The sequence below is a fragment of the Festucalex cinctus genome, chromosome 10 (assembly GCF_051991245.1).
Source record: "Festucalex cinctus isolate MCC-2025b chromosome 10, RoL_Fcin_1.0, whole genome shotgun sequence".
NCBI classification, from domain to species: domain Eukaryota; kingdom Metazoa; phylum Chordata; class Actinopteri; order Syngnathiformes; family Syngnathidae; genus Festucalex; species Festucalex cinctus.
The window spans coordinates 27827019-27851036 of record NC_135420.1 but is presented as its reverse complement, the minus strand read 5'-3'; the positions used below and the strand labels follow the sequence as shown (position 1 = coordinate 27851036).

General features: G+C 37.9%; 1 protein-coding gene and 1 long non-coding RNA gene across 2 annotated transcripts in view; one reads left to right on the top strand and one right to left on the bottom strand.

Moving 5' to 3' along the window:
- Positions 1 to 19742, bottom strand: part of LOC144027244 (uncharacterized) — a 117730-nt gene extending 97988 nt beyond the window's left edge. The window contains exon 1 of the long non-coding RNA XR_013285407.1: positions 18965 to 19742. This is a non-coding gene — a long non-coding RNA (uncharacterized LOC144027244). The remainder of the gene's footprint in view (positions 1 to 18964) is intronic.
- Positions 5627 to 23659, top strand: LOC144027236 (complement factor H-like). Its single transcript, XM_077534622.1, has 21 exons — positions 5627 to 6007; positions 6124 to 6306; positions 7409 to 7514; positions 7628 to 7704; positions 7796 to 7978; positions 8428 to 8613; positions 8739 to 8933; positions 9057 to 9236; positions 10336 to 10500; positions 10738 to 10905; positions 11007 to 11165; positions 11473 to 11661; positions 12320 to 12502; positions 13653 to 13820; positions 17569 to 17674; positions 18407 to 18483; positions 18984 to 19172; positions 19290 to 19478; positions 21299 to 21484; positions 22963 to 23142; positions 23301 to 23659. The coding sequence occupies exons 1-21, from the start codon at positions 5938 to 5940 to the stop codon at positions 23492 to 23494; spliced, it is 3333 nt and encodes a 1110-aa protein (XP_077390748.1). The 5' UTR covers positions 5627 to 5937; the 3' UTR covers positions 23495 to 23659.
- The last annotated feature ends 359 nt before the right edge of the window (positions 23660 to 24018 follow it).

The window sequence follows — 24018 nt, the reverse complement described above, 5'->3', positions numbered from 1 at the left end:
AACCTTAGGAATCGGTATGGTATCGGCATCGGCCGATACTGCAAAGCTGGGTATCGGAATCGGTATCGGGGGCCAAAAAAAAAACGGTATCGGAACAACACTACTGATTACCTTCAACCTTGCGTGATTTTAATGAATTTTTTTTATTTTAAATACGTCTTTGGGACGCTTAGAACATTAGAAAAAACAAAACGTATTTATACGTTATTGGGAGTAAATGAGTTAATTGTGCCGTATTGTTTTGCCTCGAGTACACCAGCCACACAATAAGCATTCGTAAGAACAACACGGCGAGTTTTAATGTCATACGTGGCATCTCTCGGCAGATTTCCAAAAGATGGCAGCGCCCGCTGGAGCGCCTCGTGTTTGCCGCGCAATGTTGATCAGCCCCACTGACGTGTGGCAGACATGACACCACCAGCAGGCTGCCATTTGCGCTCCTCCGCCCACAAGCCCGCTATCACTCGATTGTCAGGTCCGCAGAGGCTCGAGACGTGCTTTTCCCAAAGTCGCTCTAGAAGCACTCACGGTGAATTTAACGGATTTACACGTCATTTTGTCGAGTCGCAGAATGACGGAACATATCGTAATTTTACAACTGGATAAAACTGGCATGTTGCATATTTATCAGATTCCCGTTCTTCTGTCTCCCATCTGTCATCATCATCTGTCCCAAAGTTTTTTTTTGTTTTTTGTCTATTTACAGATGACTGTTCATGAATTAAGGCTCCCTAGTGCTTTTTCATTATCCACAATTGGACTGCGAGAGGGGGAGAGAAAAAAAAAAAATACGGGACTGAACTCGGCAGCAACCTCCCGTTTCATCACTGAATCATTCATTAGAAGAAAGAAGCAGTGGGAGGCCAAGCTGCATGGAAACAGCGTACGACTGGAGTGGAGCAGTCTTGTGCATCAACAGCGCTTCGATTCTTGACAGGCAATGTGAGGATAAAAGATGCGCTTGAACACAAACGAGGATTGAGTGCACAAAGAAAAGAGGAGGGCGATGGATATGGTGAGGGGACCAAAATAGGGTTGGATTATCTATTTGGTCATATTTTGTTAATTGGATTATTTCAAATGTTTTCTTTCTTTTATCCCCGTTGACCAGCAGAACTTGTGCAAATGTTGTATGCACACATGATCATTGCACGCGTAACGGTAATGGGACAAATCTTGCATACTCCGGTTAGTAACTTCTCTTAACTCAATTGCTCACAATAACGTGTAAATACGTTTTTTTTTTTGTGTCACAAAGACGTATTTCTACGTTTTTTGGTTTTTTTTATGCTAGAGCATACGGAAGGCTTTGATGCAGCCTCTCAATTGCAAAGAACGGTTGCAGAAATGGTAGTTATTACACAAACGGCCAGCAGGTGGCAGCAGAGCAAAGGAGATCAACCAGGGCCATCTAGAAAAAAAGCTAAATTACTTACAATTTTAAATAGATTTGTGAAAACTGATGAAACTTAGCTCTCTTCTAATGCTAATTGCTGCAAAATGGAAACAGATAGAAACATACTTTTTTTCCTGATGAAAGGAGAGACTTTAATCTTTCTTTTGGTAGGTTCCATGCTTTTATAGCAATTGAACACAATATTCTGTGGGCCTTGCAAAATCAGTCAAAATCCAGTAAAACGGCCGGGAGCGAACGGGATTGCGAAATGTGAAAATGGCGGCGAGTGAATGAGTTAATAGTCCCGATTGTCATTGGAATGGTCCCCCCCATTTAAAGTTAATATCAGAAAATCAAAATTCCAAATCAGATTGTTTTTTTGCACTTCGAGCGGTGATTGAATTGGAGCTTGTCCTCAAGAGGCTCGCGTGTGCAACTAAGCAAGCCACTACAGTTCCATCTTGTCAAGCAATACCATTTATTTCCCCAAGAGGCCAAAAAAGATCTTCGACCCAGGCCAGACACTCGGCAGAGGAAACTCATTTCAGCCCCTCTTCTATCTGCCATCTCGGGCGACACTGTTTTCTCCATTTGGTCGGGCGCTTCATTTTCACAAATCAATAGAGAAGACCACAGTTCCCTCGCACTTGGCTGAGCACCGCAGTCTGTCTGTTGCTAAGACAGCTTAGTTAAATTCCGCTTGAAGTGTTTGCGAAAAAAGGACATGCTTGGTATTTGATTTCACAAAAGCGAGAAAAGATTCTGTAGTTTAATAGGTGAATCAAGTAATCAATAAATTACTTTTAAATTCAAGTAATCCGTAGTTTACTTTTTCAAGGCTACCCTGGCAACGCTGTAAATTGCTAAAACAACATTTTGAGAGCTAACAAAAAAATAGGCCCCTTCGTGGCCCTACGTCACGATGACGTCACGGTGTTTACCGGAAGCAAAAACATAAATCGTCTTATCCAGTGCGTGAGTGCGTAGGGGTCAGTAAATATCGGCCCATCAGTCTGAGTTAACTTTTTAAAGTAACATTCACGGTCGATGGGGAGTCAGTTTACTCACATATGAACTCAAATGGCCGTTTTCCGCGTCCGTTCCGACGCGAACTTTAGAACCACACGCCAACTGAGGTGTTTTTGCCTCCAGCTAAGCCCCGCCCTTTAAATTGCGTCACTTTGTTTACAAACTTTGATGGGGTCTCTACAAGGCCAGAGTTCAATCGAATGCGTTTCATCTTTCCGGAGAAAACGCCGACCACTTTACACGGGTAAGTAAGGCCCGGATTCAAACCACCGGCCTCAGGGCTGTGATGCGGATGTGCTAACCACCACTCGACATCATGCCGCCCCGGGCGTTGCCATCAATTCATTTGTGCTCAATATTCAATCAAAGAGCCCCGCAGCTGAACAAAATAGCTTCAAGTCAATTAATAAAAAAAATAAAATAAAAAAAATGTAACCGCTTTCCTGTCCAGCATACCCAAATAGGGGATGATTCAGTTATTTTTAATATTCTCTCTGATTGTAGGCTTGCCATTATTTTCTTAAGGATCACTTCTGCCCTCTAGTGGAGGAATTATGGTAGCATATAGCAACCTTTCTACAACAGTTCATGGCACACAGTATGTTGGTTTTTGTTTTGTTTTTGACCATGGCAACTAACAAATTGGTCCATTCCACGTGTTTGCCGGCTATTAGCGGCTCGGAACCTCTGGAGGTCACCGCTGACAAATTCCTAGTGCAACCGTGTTCTTTTTTGGAAGTGCATGTGTCTGTGGTGAAGACACATCAAATATTCATGAAGCAGTCGCTATTTGACCTGTAAGTGTTTTGTGTGACTTGCTTTCTATAGATTGATGTCTGTGCTATTGTGAAGGTCTTTTATGTGTCCTTCCCTGGACGCTAGCCCGGCCGATTTCGGGTGAATGGTAAGGAAATACCTTTGCTTAGTTTTATCTCTCCATAGGTTAAAACATCTGTAGCTGTTTGATTTGTGACCTGCATTCTGTAGCTGGTGTCAGCAGGATTTGGAGGGACAAATATGTACGAGATTGATGACGCTATGTGACACAATGATATACATATTCAAGATGTAACATTGGCTATTCAGATTTTTGTCGTAAATATTGAACGTTATTTAAGATTGTCGGCCCTGACAATATATATATATATATATATATATATATATACATACATATATATATATACACATATACATATATATATATATATATATATATATATATATATACATATATATATACATATATATATATATATACATATACATATATATACATATATACATATATATACATATATATATATACATATATATATACATATATATATACATATATACATATATATATACATATATATATACATATACATATACATATACATATATATATATATATACATATATATATATATATATATACATATATATATATATATACATATATATATATATACATATATATATATATATACATATATATATATATATACATATATATATATATATATATATATATACATATATACATATATATACATATATATATATATATATATATATATATATACATATATATACATATATACATATATATATATATATATATATATATATATATATATACATATATATATATATACATACATATATATATATATATATATATATATACATATATATATATACATATATATATATATATATATATATATATATATATATATATATATATATATATATATATATATATATATATATATATATATATATATATATACATATATATATACATATACATATATATACATATATACACATATATATATATATATATATATATATATATATATACATATATATATATATATATATGCATAATATATCGAAAAAAAATATCGATATCGCGATATTGGGCCATGCAATATGCATATCGCAAAGACATGCAATAAGTTTCATATAGAATTTGATGCTTTGATCTGAATTTTACCAGTCAGTCACTAACAAAAATGTGCATCACCATCCAATAGTTGAACATGATCATATAATTACAATTAATTAACTAAGACTACATTGAGGTTGCTTATTTTGGCTCATAAAATTTTTTATTCTTTCATTAGATCATAAAAAAAAAAATTCATTTCTTTAGGTACATGTTAAATATCGCAGTAATATTGATATCGCTATATTCAGAAACTATATTGAATATCGCATGATTTTCCAATATCGTGCAGCCCTAATATATATATATATATATATATATATATATATATATATATATATATATATATATATATATATATATATATATATACATACATACATATACACACAAACACAGATAATCGGGCGTTTGACGTCCTTGGTCAGGAAGGGGCAATATCAGGACAAAAGCACCCCGATTCTCTTTATGTGTGATAAAAACAAACCAAGACTGAATTTAAAAATGGCAGATAAAATTAACACGATCTCGGACACGAGCTTGTTACTAAAAACAAAACAAAACAAAACAAAAAACGCACTAAACAAAGAAAGTTGTGTCCCCAAGTTTGTTCTTTATTCTCCATCTTAATCCTGACAAGATCCGAAATTGCCAGGAAAGATTCCCAACTCAAAGGATTCACTTCACTTTTATCATTTACTTCCAATGTAAAGAAGTCTATCGCAATACAAACATGATGTCTCCGAGTTGTGACCGACTGACTCACAGTTCCCGGCAGCAGCAGACAGATTAGCAGTTTGGGAAATATTGGTTTATTCAGTGACATAACTGGTCAAAACATGTTGTACCAAAAACTTGAGAAAGAACGTTTGCATCGTTTGCATCTCTCAACCAACCCGGTGGCGTTTCGAGATTCAAATCCCAAACGAGCCTCGTGCAGCGTTCATAACTTTGTGAAATACGAGGATAGTTTAGCGACGATAATCACAAATTGCGCCTGCTACTTTTCTCACCCTGTAAATCAGCAACGCCTTCAATGCTGAACTTTGGCGAGAATGGTAGCACGGATTTTGTTTGCGCTATTGATCTCTGCAAATGATTACCAAGAAGGCAAAACAAAGAAAAATAAACAAAACCTCACGGTTGCAACATGGAGCAAACGGTTAAACTGCGTAAAAAAAACAAACAAAAAAAACTTATCGAATTGTACATGCAGATTACTTCAAGTAAGTTACGTGTCATATCATTTCCGACTTTATTGAACCGTAGAATAAATATCCGCAACGTGTGCAAACACGTGTGCAATGTTTACGATTTATTTCACATCAAACGTGTCATTGACGGTGATCCGTTTCCCGTTTGTATTTGTGCATGGATGACATCTCTTGCTCTTTTCTCCTTTCCCCGTGACTACGCGATTGGACACAACGGGGGACTTGCGTAAATACATTGTGCAATCTCTTTTTTTTTTTTGCCGCGTAATCCACCGTCTAATCTTCCTACGTATACTGATGTCCCGCAGTCTCCGTTTTTAGTTTGTGTTCGGCGGTTGAGAGTGAAGAAGGCAAAAAAAATGAACACAGTCGCCCAAAGCTGCGTCCTATTCTTGTGGATGCATACGGTGACCTTTGTCAAATGTCAAGGTAAGACCAAATCGGCGTACGAATGGATCCATGTCGGCTCAAGTCACTCTTTGCTTGAGATTGTGCACGCGGAACTACAAAACCCTTCGCGGACGATTTTGACTTTTGTCTTGCAGAATGTACACGGGACGATTTTGTGAACGGTCGCCTGTTCAATTCGAATTTTGACACGACAAATATGGACAGTACATACAAGAATGGGCAGCAAGTGAGAGTGGCCTGCGCTATTGGCTACACTGGATTTTTCAAACTCACCTGTGCCGGCGGAACCTGGGAGTCTCGGAGTACTCCATGCGAACGTAAGATAACATTCTTGCTTTACTTTCATGCATTTACCGTTTTTGTTACGTACAAGGTTATTGTATTATTATTGTAAATCGCAGGTAAAATAGAAAAAAATAAAAATACTGACAACTACCCTTTGCGCTCACAGCACAATCGAGTCTTAGAATCGAATTGAAAATTCTGCTGCTGGACTATAAAACGACGAATGAATGGTTTGGGTCGTGAATGCCTAAAGGAAATGGTCATGGAATACAAAGCCGGTAAAACGCTTGAGGTGTGCAGACTCGGGTCTAATTAATTCATTCACTCCCGGCTATTTTCACTGAAGCAGCGATTAGCGTGTAGAATGTAGCTAAGTTTCATCGTTATTCACATTCCTGTTGAAAACACTTTCAAAAAGAGCTTGTTGCAACATGGCCCTGGCTGATCTCTTAAGCTCTGCTGCCACCTGCTGGCCATTAAGCCACCTCTTCATGTCAGAAGCTGCATCAAAGCCTCCTGTATACTATTACATGAAAAAACAACGTAAAAATAAGTTTTTGGGAGTGAAGGACAACATATAACTAAAACGTATTTATACGTCTTTGGGTTAGAATGTGTTTTAATGGCGCCCAAGACCCAAAGCAAACAGGGTGAAGCAGCATTTAGCCATTATGCCGCAAACAACTGGAATAAGTTGTCAATTGAAGTCAGTCTCGAGTATAAACGCTTTTAAATCCAGTATGCGCTTTCCTTAAAATCCATTTTACACTCTTCGGTCTTTTTGTAATTTCAGAAAACGAGTGTATCCAAAAGTGTATCTTTTGGATGGTAAATGTGATTAAATGTCTGTTCTTTTCGTAATTTTAATAAGCTGGTTTTGTGCTCGTCGCTTTACAAAATGTCTGCCGTTCTTGGGTTTGTTTATGCTTTTACATGCAAAGCAGTTTTGAGTTGCTTTATAAATAAAGTTGCCTCGCTACAATCGCTGTTTTGTGATCTGGCAGTAATTGTGTGCTATGTTTCTCACCTTACAACATGCTAAAAAGTACACTAGCATATATATTTTTTTGTCCTGTATACTAATCGTTACGTATTTAATATCTCTGTTTCCGGCCCCTTCCTTGCGTATTTCAGCAAAGCCATGTGGTCACCCTGGCGAATCCCCGAACGCAAAATTTGAACTGGAGCTTGGCGACGATTTCGTCTTCGGCTCACAAGTCAAGTACACTTGCCGTGAAGGGTATGCAATTATGAAATACCGCATCGTTCATAATTCAGTTTCACTTTACATTTACTTCTCGTGAAATCGTTTTTTTTTTTGTTTTTTTTTACATTTGTCTGTGTTTGTTGCAGTTATCAAATGGTCAGTCGGATCAACTACCGCGTTTGCATGGCAAACGGGTGGAGCGGCAACATTCCAGTCTGCGAAGGTACGACGGCGTTGCAAATCGGTGGCGCTGCTCCCGAGCGTCGTGAAAGTGAAGCTGTCGATTTACGTGATTTTTTTTTTTTTTCTTTCAGCGACACGTTGCCCCGTGGTCAACGTGGGCGACAATGTTGAAGTGGTCGGGGAGCTGGAAGACGCAAACTTTGGCGACGTGGTCCGATTTAGTTGCAAGAATAGAAAAGAAGTCCTGACTGGCTCATCCGAGATGTCCTGCGAAGAAGACGGAAAGTGGACCAACCAGCCTCCAATATGTGAAGGTACATTTGTGCGGGGAAAAAAAAAAAAAAAAAAAAAGGGAACGCTCTGTAACTCAGTTGCTCCCAATAACATGTAAATACGTTTTTTTTATGTTTTAAGTGTCCCAAAGACATATTTATACGTTTTTTTGTTTTGTTTTTTGTTTTGTTTTTATGCTAGAGCATACAGAAGGCTATGATGCAGCCTCTCAACTGCAAAGAACGGTTGCAGAAATGGTAGTTATTACACAAACAGCCAGCAGGTGGCAGCAGAGCAAAGGAGATCAACCAGGCCCATGTAGAAAAAAAGCTAAATTAGTTAGAATAGATTAATGCTTCTTAATGGCTCGTGGAGACCCTGTAAAGATGAGCAAAAATGGCCCGTGTAATTTCACAGTTGAATCATCTGTCATTTGTCTTTTCAAAAAAAAAGATTTCATGACATCCGTGTCTATTTTCTTCATCCCCAGAGGTCAAGTGCGGCGTGCCAAAGATTGAAAATGCTTTTATGGAACCTGGAAGAGCTCAAGAGTACAAAGAACACGACATATTGCCTTACCGATGCAATGCCAAATACAAGTACGTTACAGACAGACCTTCAACGTGCTCAAAAGTTGGAATCCGAGCCGAGTGGATCCCCAGACCCGAATGTGAACGTAAGAGTTACTGCTTCAGCTTGTGCCGCCGCAGGACGGCAAGTGCTTGCGCGGTATCCCTCCCGCGAAAGGTGACGAACAAGTCATCGTATCGTTTGCTCAATCTCCCACCCCGCACGTTGCAGCGGTCAAATGCAAAGTGTCGCTGCCGGCCCTTGGCGGAACCAGGTACGAACCCGCTGACACGTCCTTGTTTTCACCTGGTGCCCGGCTGACTGTCACGTGTGGAGACAGCTACTGGATTTCAACTCCCCGGCAGATGTCGGCAGTATCAAGATGCAAAAACGATGGAGAATGGAGCATTCGGCCGATATGTCAGGGTAGACCGGCCGGTGTCATTACAAATTATTAGAGCTCCAAAAAACAAGTCATGATGATAATGATGATGCTCCTGTCTTGGTGACTAAATATCTCCAATTTGTGCTTTTTTCTTTTTTTGTCAGAGGTGACCTGCATTAGGCAACGGCACTCAAGTGTATCGTGGTGGAATCTCTATAATTGGCATACAGTAAAATTAGGTTCTACTGCTGACTATGAATGTAGGCCCGGATACAAGCGTACAAACGACTCCAGACATGTCACATGCACCAGAGACGGTTGGATACCAGATCCACCCTGCCAAGGTAATGATGATTACAGTACTCTTGTATGTTGTACTGAAAACAAAAACAAAACAAAAAAAAGACCACTCAATTTGATGCTGGTTTTTGAAAGATATAAGTACTGGGGGGGAATGTTGGTCGTTTTGACGTTTGTGCTCCTTCTGTATCAACCAATCAGCTCCCTTCAGCCTCTCTGGTCCAGGTGTGCCAAGTTGTCTCAATCAGATCGCACATTTAGTTCATTTTGGGGAAGTTTTGGAATGAAGTAGTTTTTTTTTTTTTTTTATCCTGTCAAGTAGTAATACCACTTTTTTTCTTAAATCAAGTTACGGTAAATTAGCCCCGTGTTGTGTTGCTTCTGCTGCTTCATAGCACTCGGCACAACACCTCTCCCTTTCATGACGGACTAATCCTGTAACTTGTTTATTTATTTTTGCATTTTACTGTACAGTCAAACCTCGGTTTTCCAACGCTTCTGTACCTCGACCAAATCGGTTTTCGACCAGAAAATTTGTGAATTTTATGTCTTAGACCTCGTCCAAAAAAAAATTGGCTCTCGACCAAACAGAAAAAAAAAGCCGAGCGTACCTGAACGCGACTCACTCGGGGAAAAAAAAGACGCGTGTACCTGAACGCGACTCACTCGGGAGAAAAAGCTGTTCATTATTAACTCAATTTTTTTTTTTTAGTTTTGCATCGTGTATTAGCCCCTAATCATGGGTTCAAAGAAAGAAAGTGTTTTTATTTTTTTGTATCATTTTAGATAGGATATCTTCTATTTCTACCCTTTTCTATTTATGGTCAACAGTATACGGTGCAGTTTATGGTGTAAAATAGTAAAAAAATAATAATAATAAATAAATTGGAAAAAGTTTTTTGAGAGTTGGAACGGATTAAAATTATTTACATTAATTATAATGGGAAAAATTATTTCGGATTTCGAACAATTTGCTTTTGGAACAGCCTTCTGGAACGGATTATGTTCGAAAACCGAGGTTTGACTCTGTTCTTTTAGTCATAGTTGTCAGAGGAGTAATAGAATCTAACGATGTAATCAAGTGGGGAAATACACACATCGAGCATTAACGGAGTGCGTCTCTCTCTCTTTGCCCTCCCCCAGAAATAACGTGTGACCGCGAGGATATCCCGAGTGCAAACGTTGTTGATGCAAACAAGCAAATATACAAAAAAGATGAAAGAGTCTATTTTAAGTGCAAAGATTCTCAAGATTGGTATACTATAACTTGTTCTGAAAATGGTTGGCATGCAACTGTGTCTTGTTCAGGTAAGGAATACGATGAACATTTTCGTTTTGATTTTCATGGACGAATGTTGGAAAGACTTTAAAAATAAAAAAAAATCTGTACTTTTGCTAAATCATTGGGAACATTGAAGAGCAGTAATGTGAGTTTCAGCATTACATAAAAAAAAAAAAAGTGGCCATGTTTTCCGCCATCTTGAGAAATCCGATTCATTGGACACAGGTCAGTTTTGTATCAGCAACTCTTTTGACTTGTTCCAGATCACCAATGTAAACGACTTGACCTCAGCAATGCGGACATCATCCGCAATAGTAAGGACGGTTACAGCAAAGACGAGACCGTCCAGTACGCATGTTCAAATGATCCTGAAAGAAAATTCACCGCTACCTGTGGTTCGGATGGCTGGATCGGGATTCTGAACTGTTCAGGTAAAAAAAACAATTAAAAAATGCTCACGGAGGTTAAAAATGTGCTTTGACTGCCTTGGGTTTTGATGGGATGGGATTCTTCTTTTCGTACGCTACGACAGCATGTCTGCAACCGGAGGTGCTCCACGGCTTTGTTGTGGGTGCCTCGAATGACAGAGCCTACTACACGTGCGATCACGGTTTTAAACTTGCCAGTAAAGGCTGGTGGGGTGTTGCCAAATGCATCGATGGGCGGTGGTTTGGACTGCAACAATGCGTGGGTAAGGGTTCACACCTCTCAGTGTTAAGCGCCTTTGCAAACTTGAACCATAATTCTTTCTTGGCATCAGATAGCTCCTGACATCACATAGCTTAAGATCGGTTGAAACTAGACGCCGGTTAACCTCAGTTCGAAACGGGCACTTGACCTCACGGTCATAACCCTGGCATGACCCAAACTTAACCCTGGCATGACCCAGTCATGACAGTTAAACTTGAACCATAATGACAACAGTGTGACAGAGACATTTACATTACATTTTGGTCGCCGTTTTCTTCAATTAACATTCAAATGTGTTTCTAATGCAGCAAACAATAGTTGTGTGGAAATGCCCGTGATTGCGAATGCCGATATCAGACACCAAATGAAGAAAAACGGACAAGAACACAGCCTCCGGATTACTTGTAGGGAGGGATACCAATCTCAGATTGAAAGTTTATCGTGTGTGGACGGAAAATGGGATTCCAGTGGATTATCCTTTAACTCAATCTGCACTCGTGAGTACAAAAAAAAATTATTATTTTTTTTATATATTTTTTTTTAACTCATTCGCTCCCAGAAGCAATCCCGTTCGCTCCCGGCCGTTTTACTGAATTTTGACTGAGTTTCCAAGGCCCACAGAATATTGTTGTTCGATTGAAATAAAAACATGGAACCTATCAAAAGAAACATTAAAGTCTCTTTTTTCATCAGGGTAAAAAAAAAAAAAAAGTATATTTCTATCTGTTTCCGTTTTGCAGCAATTAGCATTAGAAGAGAGCTAAGTTTCATCAATTTTCACAAATCTATTGAAACTTGTAATTGAGCTTCTTTTCAACATGGCTGTGGTTGACCTCTTATACTGCTGCCACCTGCTGGCCGTTTGTGTAATAACTACCATTTCTGCAACCGTTCTTTGCAGTTGAGAGGCTGCATCAAAGCCTTCTGAATGCTCTAGCATTAAAAAACAAAAAAAAACAAAAAAAAAACATAAATACATCTTTGGGACACTTAAAACATTTTTAAAAAAAAACGTATTTACACGTTATTGGGAGCAAATGAGTTAATATATATTGTAAAAGTGAACCTACAGCATATAATTTTTTTTTTTTTTAAAGTCTTCGATGCTTTGTTGCTGTAATTTCATAAGATAATTACCTATTTTATGTCCCGCAGCTGTCGCCGGAACCTGCGATCCGCCTCCCACAGTTGAGAACGCCGTCGTTTTGACTTCATTTCAGAAGAATTACTCGCCTGGCTCTCAAGTAACTCTCGAGTGCCGCGAGCAATATTCGATGGAAGGAAAAGACACAATCACATGTCAAAATGGCCAATGGGACATGCTCCTCAAGTGTAAACGTAAGTTTTTAAGGGTTTACTCTCCGTTGTCCCAAGACTTGTCCAAAGTGCTATTTACCCCCCCACCTGAGAAGTATTCTGTTCGGTGTTGCAATTGTTCTGACTTGGAATTTGCTGTTTTGATCAATAGCATCACACTGAAAAACAAATAAATTTGCAAAGTGTACATTTGTACATATTCATTCATTCATCTCAAGAGCATATACCAGGGGTGTCCAAACTTTTCATTTGAGGGCCCACATACAGAAAATCAGAAGGACGCAAGGGCCACATAATGTTATGAAGAGAAATTGTGTTTATCCCTAAAAATTGCATTTTTTTTTTATTTTTTTTTGCACATTTAGAAACATGCTACAGTATATAAACCAATTTATTTGTAATATGTCAGTTGGGTTGTTATAGTTTTGTTGGAATTTTTAGTTTGAGTTTTTATTCCATTTTTTTTAATGTAGTTAGTTTTAATTAGTTTTCAGGATGGTTCTGTTCTGTTCTATTAGTTTTAGTTCTTTAATGAATGCTTAGTTTTAGTTTAGTTAGTTTCAGTATTAGTTTTTTTTTTTTGTTTTTTGTTTTTTGTATTACTTGTGCACAATATTTAAAAAAAAAAAAAAAAAACACCACGGGCGCGACGTCATTATTTCAGTTTATATCAAAACAAATCTACTTAAAATCACATCCCCAAAGGCTCATGCATTAAATTAATTACCAAAGACTCAAACAAAGGACATTTTTGCTATAATTAGTTAGTTTTATTTTAGTTAGTTTTGTAAACATAAAACATAGTTTCAGTTGGTTTTCTTTTTTTTTTGTTTTTTTTTTAAAAAAGCATCATCGTTTTTATTTTATTTCGTTAACGAAACTGTTTTTTGAATTTTATTTTTTTCGTTAGTTTTAGTTCACGAAAATAACCTTTAAAACACCCTCCCTTCTTACTTTGACCATCTGCAAACATTTTTGTTTTATTTATTTGATTTGAACTGAGTCAAATGCCATTTTTAGCATACGTCGCGGGCCACTAAAAAAATGGACGGCGGGCCGCAAATGGCCCCCGCGCCGTAGTTTGGACACCCCTGGCATAGGCTGTCAATTTTCAACACCGCAGCACACATACAGATAAGCAAGCTCTAACTTGATGTTCTTGTATTTTTAGCATACTGCTCCAAGCCCAAACGTTTGGAACTCATCATGACCTTCACTGACGATCGAGAACAATATTTCAACGGTGAGGTCCTCGAGTATCGCTGTCCCCACGGTGGAAAAAGTGGGGGTTCTGCAACCTGCGTAAACGGCACCTGGAGTGAACCAATTCAATGTGACGGTGAGGAAAACGTGCGAGCGACTTTTGGTGGGGGGGGGGTGCCACCAACAATTATAGTTTGGGAGGCGTAGGCGTCATTTTAATTGTTGTTCTTTTGGAATTCAAATCTGACCGACCTCTCTGTGTGATGAAAGCATTGGTTTAAAAAAAAAAAAAAAATTGAATTCAGCACTCTCGTCTAAGAGTGGAAACTCCGATGAATCAGTTTCCTTAAAAATAAAAATAAAAAAAAAATCAATAAAAAAAAAAATAATTGAATTCAGCACTCTCGTGTAAGAGTGGCAACTCCGATGAATCAGTTTCCTTAAAAAAAAAAAAAATCAATCAAAAAAAAAAAAATTAATTCAGCACTCTCGTGTAAGAGTGGCAACTCCGATGAATCCGTTTCCTTTAACAAATAAAAAAAATAAAAAAATAAAAAAATAAAAATAAAATTAAAAAAACACATTATTAACCATGAAACACAACTAAATAAAACAGTGTATAGTGCAAAATGACTCAGGTAACCACTTTAGAGTAGAACTTGAGGTATGCCTGATCAGGTGACGAATACCAATTTTACTGGATGTCATTATTATTTCCGAAATTACTTTTTGAGAGACAATTCAAACAAAAAAAAAATCATAATTACTGTGACCATGCACAGGTGCTTTTCCTGATAGCGTTAATACCAAGACAACCACATCCTGTCACCTGAACAATGGTAACGTGGAGAAGGAGCGAAGACGCTGAAGAACCGACTGCTTTTCATCCCAAATTTCCTCTCTTGATGACAGCAAATAATCAAATGACTTCATCATCTATAATTTAATTCTTTCAACAAAACACGTTCACCAGTTGCAACCTTAATTTGCATATTGACACATTCTCGACAGAGCGTAACAACCTAATATGAAAAATAATCGTGTTGGGGGCGATCAATGTAGGCACATGTTGCCCTTAAAGAATACAAGTGCATCAGAATGAACAAAATTCTTTGTGTAAATAGAATTTGTTCTCATTCCGGGATTGCCGAGTACACGAGTCCATTTTACGATGGACTTTGCGCTCGTTTAGGCACGGCTCCAGGATTTTTTTGGGATTTTTTTTTTGTTTTGCTCTCCTGGGGAAAAAGGGTGGCTTGCCCGTTACATTAGTTGGACTGTAACGACGATATCCAAACGTCACGATACGACATTGTCACGATATGAAGCAGCTCACGATACGATAATTATCGCGATATTGTGGGGAGGTTGGCGATATTTAAAAAAGGTCACAATATTGTAAAAAAAAAGAAAAAAAAAAAGAGCTCATACAATATTGTGCTTTTGTACTCAACTGCATACATTATTATTATTATTATTATTAATTATTATTATTATTATTATAATATGTTGTTAATTAATTGTTACTTAACACATTGAGTTTCTCCACATATTGACTTTATCCCTTCATCTGACAATTAGTGTAGATTTTCAGCATAGAAGGGCTAAAACATCCCTAATGAAAATTAAATTGCACTAAAATAAAATAAAAAAAACTAGCCACCAGAGGGTGCTAAAACTGCAGAAATGGAAATCAACCGGACTTTTTTTTTTCACAGATGTGTTGCATTTAAATATTGTGAACATGACGACGACGATATTGTGGCAGTTTTAATATCACGATATTGCACTTATCGTTACATCCCTATTTGGACTGAGGAAATAATTTATAAATACTGGTCTATTTTAGAATACCAAATAAAACACTGGAGGTTATAAACAAGGATTTATGATGGCTATGGACCGAAGTGGACGAATCATCGGATAATGCTGTTCGTTTTACGTGCAGATTTTCATCGTTGAATCGGTATCGTTCCTTGCCCATGACATTCAAATATCTGTTGCTACATTGCTGCTTGCGGTTCTTGTTGTTGCTCTTTCCCGAGATGTCGGTTTAGCCTTTCGGTCCGCGTTTGTTGCCAAGGCAGGATATTGATTTACGATTGCGCCACACAGTTGCTGTGTGTCAACTTCAGCGAAAATGTCAAGAGTTGCTCAAGCAGGCAAGCAAATCAGGAAAGGGGGTGTAGTGTGTGCGGAGTGCACGAATGCATCACGGTTTGGCGTTGCACTCCCACTGGGGCGGTCCATCTTTTGACCCTCGGCGCTCCCCAGGGGACTGCAGGCAACTGAGGACAAACGCGCCAGAATTCGACATTTGTCACCAGGTTTTGGCCTCCGCGCCGATCGCCGCGAGTCGTCATGCGACCGAGTTTGCTACTTTTGCTTCTCGAACTTTGGGCGAACGCGAGAGTGTCCTGGTGTGAAAATGGTAAGGTCGACTCTTTCCTTGGTCACATTCGAGGGAGATGAACGGTTTTGATGTTTTGGATCGAGGAGGTCCTGGAAAGTGGAGCTATTTTTAGAATCTCGCTTCATACGATGCTGAAAGCTATTTGGCTTTTCTTGACACCACCAAATGTTGATTTGACTTTGACTTACTGTGGTTGTTTCTATTTTGAGACAAAATATGAGACTAAAAAATGATGTCATACAACTTTTGCATTATATTGTGCATGTGTACCTAATATTGTATGGAAGCCCAAAAGTGTCAAAATTCAATACATTAAAAAAAAAAAAAAAAGCCTTTTTGAAATAACCATACTTTTGATAAATAATAGACGATCTAATATGGCCATTAAATTGTAAAATGAGGCATTAGTATTATTATGAAATGTGTTCATATTGTTCTTTAATATGTACAAAAAAATTGTTTTGATTAAATATTAAATGATTATTTTCAACAACGTCATACTTTTGAAAAAATAATGACATTTAATTTATTTTTCAAGGTTTTGTAAACATAAAATGTAGTTTCAGTTTGTTTTTCTTTTTTTTCCTAAAGCATCTTCATTTTTATTTTTATTTTTTTATCATTTTATTTATTTATTATTTTATTAGTTTTAGCCCACTAAAATAACCTTTAATTGTTAAAGGTTATTTTATTGGGACTTTGACCATCTCCAAACATTTTTGTTTTTATTTGATTTGAACTGAGTCAAATGCAATTTTTAACATATGTCGCGGGCCACTACAAAAAACAAAAAATCAATAAAAATAAACGACGGGCCGTAGTTTGGACACCCCTGCCATAACACTTTTCATAATAATACTAACACCTCATTTTAAAATTGAATGGCCATATTACATAATTGTCTGTTTTTTATCGACAGGATAGTTATTTTAAAAACGATTTTTTTATTTATTTATTGAATTTTGACTCTTTTGGGCTACCGTATTTCGTGAAGCGAGACAAGAGTCGCTCCAGTTTACGGGACAGTGTGTGAGGTCCGCTTCAACCCGTGTTGCTGTTTTGCTAGCGTGCCTGACGCTTCCAGATGTTCCTCGCGCCTTCGTTGCCGAGGCCACGAAGACCGAGTATCAAGAAGGCGATGCGATACAGTTCTCTTGCGAAACGGGTTACGCGTCGGAGCTCCCCATCAGATATCAATGCACAAGCGACGGCTGGGCGGCGCTCGATCGACAACGTTGCTCGTGTGAGTCCAAAAGCCATTTTTTTTGGTAGCGCTCGTGAAACGTGCAAAAGTGTGTCTTTTGGGTGGCTGACGGCAGTTTCGAATGAGTGACGTTAAAGTTGCTTCAAAGTAACAAAACCACAAATAAAATGGTTGCTACGCAATGTACACCACACAAAATGGTTCAGTTCAATAACTAATCCCAAATCTCAAATTTGCTATTTTGCAAACTTTTGTTCTTCACTGCAGTGAAGCCATGTCCACATCCCGGAGAAACTCCAAATGGCCATTTTGAAATTACAGAGGGCGATGGCTTTGTTTTCGGGACAACTATCAAATACTTTTGCAAACCGGGGTAGGTGGATATAAAACAAATTCATACGAAAAAAAACATATTTAATCATTTTGTATTAGGGCTGCACAATATATCGAAAAAAATATCGATATCGCGATATTGGCCCTTGTAATATGCATATCGCAAAGGCATGCAATAAGTTTTATATGGAATTTTATGCTTTTTAATATGAATTTGACCAGTCATATGCTAACTAAAACGTGCATCTCCATTCAATAGTTGACAATTATCAAGACATAATTACAATTAATTAACTAAGATTAAATCAAGGTTGCTTATTTTGCCACATGAAAAATGTTTTTCTTTCATTAGGTAATAAAAATGTAATTTCCTTAAGGACATGTTAACTCTTTGACCGCCAAAAAACGTTTAATAACGATCAGTAAAATCACGACGTATATTGCCATAAACGTTAAATCACGTCAATTTTTAATTCTCAGTGCAACGTCAAAGTGCAGCGCTGCCTGGTCAATGGGTTGTGGAATCTAAAACACTCTAAACTATGGCCAGCAGATGGAAGCATTGTATCTATTTTCGTCAATGATCACAGCCTCTGTCTTTGATAACGTGTGGCAGTAAAAGAGTTAAATATCGCAATAACATCGATATCGCTATGTTCAGCAAGCATATCGCATGTTTTTCCAATATCGTGCAGCCCTATTTTGTATGATGATATTTTCACGACTACCAATATTGTTGTGAACACTCTCGTCTCCTCTCAACTCCTTGTAGCTATCAAATGGTGAGTCAGACCGATACCAGGACGTGTTTGCTGAACAAATGGAGCGGCCACGTCCCAGTATGTGAACGTAAGTTTGAAATCATTCAGGATGAGAGAAGCTAAATGTATTTCATTTCATGGAATCCCTCGTCAACAACTGATCACACATTGATTTCATATTTGGGGGGCGGTTCGAACCCAAACAACGGAGGGTCGAGTACCGAACCCTGCGGGACTCCGCAGGCGACATTACGCGTCTCAGATTCACATCGCCATGGATTACGCGGTGCGGTCCTCGTTGAGGGATCGAAACGATGAAAGCTTCTGAGCTTAACACACGTTTCAAGTGTGCTGTACTGCCGACTGTGCCGTTTTGAAAAATGTTTCAAAAAGGACCTGCGAATGTCCTAAGAAGCTGAGATATTAAATTAGATTACATTAGTGTTAGAAGTTAAAATAACACTGAGCGTCAACCAAAACGATACAGTACACAATGACGTCCAAAAGATATCTCGTAACGTTGCATGTCAGGCACAATTTTGTCTCCCCTTTTGGGTCAGCGGGCTAACCTTGTTCTGTCTGCACAAGCGAAGAGATGCGACCCACCGCGTGCCGAGGATGGCGTCACGATCGAAGGTGTACGAGACAGCGAGGGCGTCCTTCCTCTCCACTTCATCACGTTCAGCTGCAACATTCCCGGGAAGCAACTGAATGGCAGCTCGCTGGTCGGGTGCGGTCAAGATGGACGCTGGGATAGGCCGTTCCCGACTTGTGAAGGTAACTGACACACAATATACGGATAATTGATTGTCAATGTCACCATCACGTAGCAACCGCAACATCATTCTCATAAGTCTGTATTCATTTGTGATAATATTGCTCATCTCTCACCAGACATTTCTTGTCACGTTGAAGAGCTCGGCCCTCATCTTAGCATCGACCAGCTGTCGCCAGCGACCCGAGCAGCGCGAATCGGACACAAATTAAGTTTCCGCTGCAGTGACGAATACGTTTTGACTGGATTTGAAGAAAACGAATGTTTGCCGAACGGGCAGTGGGAACACCCTTTCCCAACTTGCACGGGTAAGCAAGCTCCTATTTTCAGATTCAAGAGTGCAAAAAAAAGCGACAACATTTTAGGTCAAGACACAAGGCGACCTTCAAAGTCAGGAAGTGTGGAAAAAAATTGGGATTGGAGAGTATATTTTGGAGAGAGTAGTACGTTACTTCCAACATACTCGTAAAATACGTTCGAACATACTTGCGAGTACGTTCGAATGTGCTTGTAGGCTAATTGCTACAAACAAAGCATATTTTCCCATAATTCCGCAGGGTATTAATTGCGCATGTGAGTGGGAATTTTTTTTTTGTTTTTTAAGCATTTGGCTTACATGATACTAATATGTTTGAAAATTAAGTAAAAAACAAAACAAAACATTGTTTATGTAGGTGAGGCATTTTTCCCATAATGCCACGGGGTATTGACTTGCACATGCACAAGTAATCGACCGTGGCAAATATCCTATGTATGTCACATTTATCTTTTGAGTATGTCCGAATGTATTTGCATGTGTTTTTGAACGAGAGCTGTCAAACAATTAAGATTTTTTTTTAAATCACATTAATCGCATCTTTGAACTATGATTAATCATGATTAATCGCTTAATTAAAAAGGTTTTTTAATCAGCATTTTTTTTTTTTGCCCGCCAAATTTAAAGAGCACCTGTTGTGTTAATTGTTTTGACATTTAACGTTATGAGAACATTTTTTTTTATCCACTGCACACGCTCGTCCTCTTTTTTTTACTAATCGGTTAATTACTTGCATGATTTAAAATGGGGGAAAAAAAAAAATGACCCCAATAATTTGACACGAACAAATCTTCTCTCGCTTTTACTTGAACGCATGTAGTTATGTTCATTAGTCTAATACAACCTGCGCTACCTTAAACGCAACCATCCGCTGTCATCAAATGAATAGTCTGATTAATCTGAGCTAAGACATGATTGAAAAAAGATTTGCTGGTAGAAATGAATTATGAGGTGGATAATCGCAAGTATGTCCGGTTAGAACATAACTCGTCCGGGTGAAGCAATGATTCCTTTTCAATTTGTTTCTTTCTGTTGCTTAATTGTGGTTGATGGGGTGGGGATTTATGCGTGTGGTTTCTGTCAAGCAAATACAATACAATATAAATTAAAGAGAACCAATTGTGTGACTGTAATACAATACTACTTAACTGAGCTACTTATTCACTACTTATTTGTTCACTGATGTATAATGTATTTACTTGTAAAAAAAAAAAAAAAAAAAAAAAAAAAAAAAAAACTGTATTCGCACTTCAAAATGTTTGCTTTGTTCTTGTTTACTGCGAAACTGATGTTTATGTACAGCACTTTGTATACAGCAACGCCTGTTCTTAAAGCGCTTTATAAATAAAGTTGAGTTGAGTACATCAGTCCCAAAATAGTACAAATAACATTTACCCAAATGAATATGTAAGACAAATTACACTTGGGCACCTACCTGCGAATGCACGCACACATTAAGAACATGTCGCGACCAACTTCGTCTGTCGATTAGCATGGGTCTTAACAACAAACATAGGTGGCCAAGACGTGCCTAACTAGAATTAAAAAAAAAAAAAAAAAAAAAAAACTACCAATCAACTGACCAACAGAGGGCGCTGCAACCTCACAAACAGTTCCATCTGGCCGCAATGATTATTTTTGTGATTAATTAATTAGTTAACGCTTTAACTTTGACGGCACAATTTCGAACGAGGCCACGAAATCTTTGCTTGAAATGAAAACTGTATGGGTCATTGACTCGAGTCGTGTATTTGACCACTAGCAAGTCTGAAATCTGATTTCATACGTTGTTTTTTTTCCTTCTGAAAATAGAACCATGCCAGCTCACAGACGTGCCTGCTAATGTACGCGTGGAAACTCGTCTACAAGGCACACGAGCAAGACCAGGACAAAAGTTGAGGTTTTCTTGCCGCACGCGGAATCAGGTGCTTCGAGGGAAGGCAGAAGTTGAATGTCTTCCAAATGGGCAGTGGAGCGATCCTTTTCCAACTTGTGGAGGTAACATTGCATTTTCCGTAGCCACGGAAGTGAACAGAAACCAAATACTGTAGCTCGAATTTTGACATTTGTAAAATACTCGTTGCTTCTCAAATTGCTCTGTTCATTCAGCAGTAATACTTTGTAAGGTCACAAAGGCTAATTGCATATTTTTATTTTATTTTATTTTTCGCAAGAGTTTTATTTTTTCCCGGACGCCTCATGCGGAATTTCCCGAAACTAAGGAAATTGCGAGATCCGGACAGGAAGTCGGGCGTCGGCATCAAGGCAAATCCGGTATATTTTCAAAATAAAACCTTTTGCGAACTTGTTTTTTTTGGGGGGTAGATAACCACATAGTACATGAGTCGGACATTTAAGACAAAAAAATACCCCAGCTCAGAATAAATTAAACATGACAAAATAACTAAACACAAAACGTACTTATCCATGGTAGAAATTCCAGAAATAATGTCCATAAAGCATATCGATGTGACAATAGGCAAGCGTGGCTATTGTTTTTACAAAATAGGACTTTATATACACGTACACACACGGTTGTTATCGGTGTCCAAACTACGGCCCAGGGACCATTTGCAGCCCTCCGTCCATTTTTTTTAGTGGCCCACGACATGTGCTTAAAAAAAAAAAACAAAAAAAAAAATGGCATTTGACTCAGTTCAAATAAATTAAGAACAAAAATGTTTGTAGATGGTCAAAGTAAGAATGGAGGGTGTCGAAAAACACGATTGCTATTAAAGGTTATTTAAAGATTATTTTTTTAAAACTGACGAAAAAACTAAAATTCAAAAACCAGTTTCGTTAATGAAATAAAATAAAAACGAAGATGCTTTTCAAAAAAAAGACTAACTGAAACTACATTTTATGTTTACAAAACTAACTAAAATAAAACTAATTATAGCAAAAATATCCTTCGTTTTAGTCTGTGCTAATTAATTTAATGCATGAGCCTTTGGGGATGATTTTAAATGTGACTTTTAGTAGATTTGTTTTGATATAAACCTGGAATAATGACGTCGCGCCCATGGTGTTTTTTAAATATTGCGCACAATACACATAAAAAAAAAACTAAAACTAATACTGAAATTAATTAAACTAAGAATTTATTAAAGTACTCAAACTCATAAAAAAACTAAGAGAACCACCCTGAAAACTAGTTAAAACTAAATAAAAAAATAAATAAATAAAAAAACTCATGAAAAATTCCAACAAAACTATAATAACCCTAATGCCATATTACAAATTAATTGGTTAATATACTGTAGCATGTTTCTAAATATTCAAAAAAATAAAATAAAAAATAGAAGCAATTTTTAGGACTAAACATAACATGATGTGGCCCTTGCGTCCTTCTGATTTTCTGTATGTGGCCCTCAAATGAAAAAGTTTGGTGAAAATTGAAAGTGGTATTACTACTTTCTGAATCGACTGTAGATAAAGTTGCAATGACCGCCTCTGTTTCCCGCCAATCCTTCTAGCGTTCTTGCCATGTGGGCGTCCGCCGTACGTTGCCGGCGGGGACATCACAACGTCCTCCCGATCCAGATATCAACATGACGAGACGGTCGAGTACAAGTGTCAGCCATACTACAAAATGGAAGGGCGAGCCACCATGACCTGCGAGAACGGCGAGTGGATTGGACAGATTAAATGCCGCAGTAAGTCTCACGTTCGCTTCGGCAAAAATCTCACAAAAAAAAAAAAAAAGGTGAACGCGTTCGTGCCGATGAATAAAAATGAAGCTCGAACGTTTCTCTTCTTGAAAAGTTGCCGCGACGATTCGCGTGACGATTATTTTTATTTTATTTTTTTGCAGAGCCCTGCACTGTGAATAAAGATCTCATGAGCAGACACAACGTCGAATTCAAATACAGGCGTGACAATAAGTTATACTCCGAACATGATGATGTCATCGAGTTCAGGTGCGCCTGGAGGACAAGACATGACGGCGTACTGGAGATGCGACAGTATTGCATCGATGGAGAAATACAACTGCCCACCTGCCAATAGCTGTTTTGTTTTTTGTTTTTGTTTTTAATTAATTTTTTTTTTGGCTTAGAGCGGATTTGGGACGGATGAACGTCATAAACTTGAGTCGATAATCATCCACTGTCTGCAATATGTCGCTTGCCTTGTCTGCTTGTTTCCACAAAAAAAATAAAAAATAAAAAATAAGTCTCCGTGTGTTGCAATCCGCATGTTGACATGTTACGGACGCAGACTCACAGAGTGTTCTGTTCCATACGCATTGCATTTGCAGGAGCATTTACCCAAATCCTTGACAGTGGGGAAAAGCCTTTCCCAAACTGTGTTCTCACAAATTCAGTTGCATAAACTAGCCTGAACTGTGAACAGTCTTCCCCCAAAAAATAAAAAATGTGAATGTAAAAAAATAATAATAAAAAAATTTTTAAAAACAAAAACACTGTAGCTATTGTGAAAAATCGAGGAAGCTGAGTTGTTTTGCTACATTCAGCCACCAAAAAAAAAAAAAAAGAAAAAAAAAAAATCGCACCTTTTTGGTTGTCTTTGTA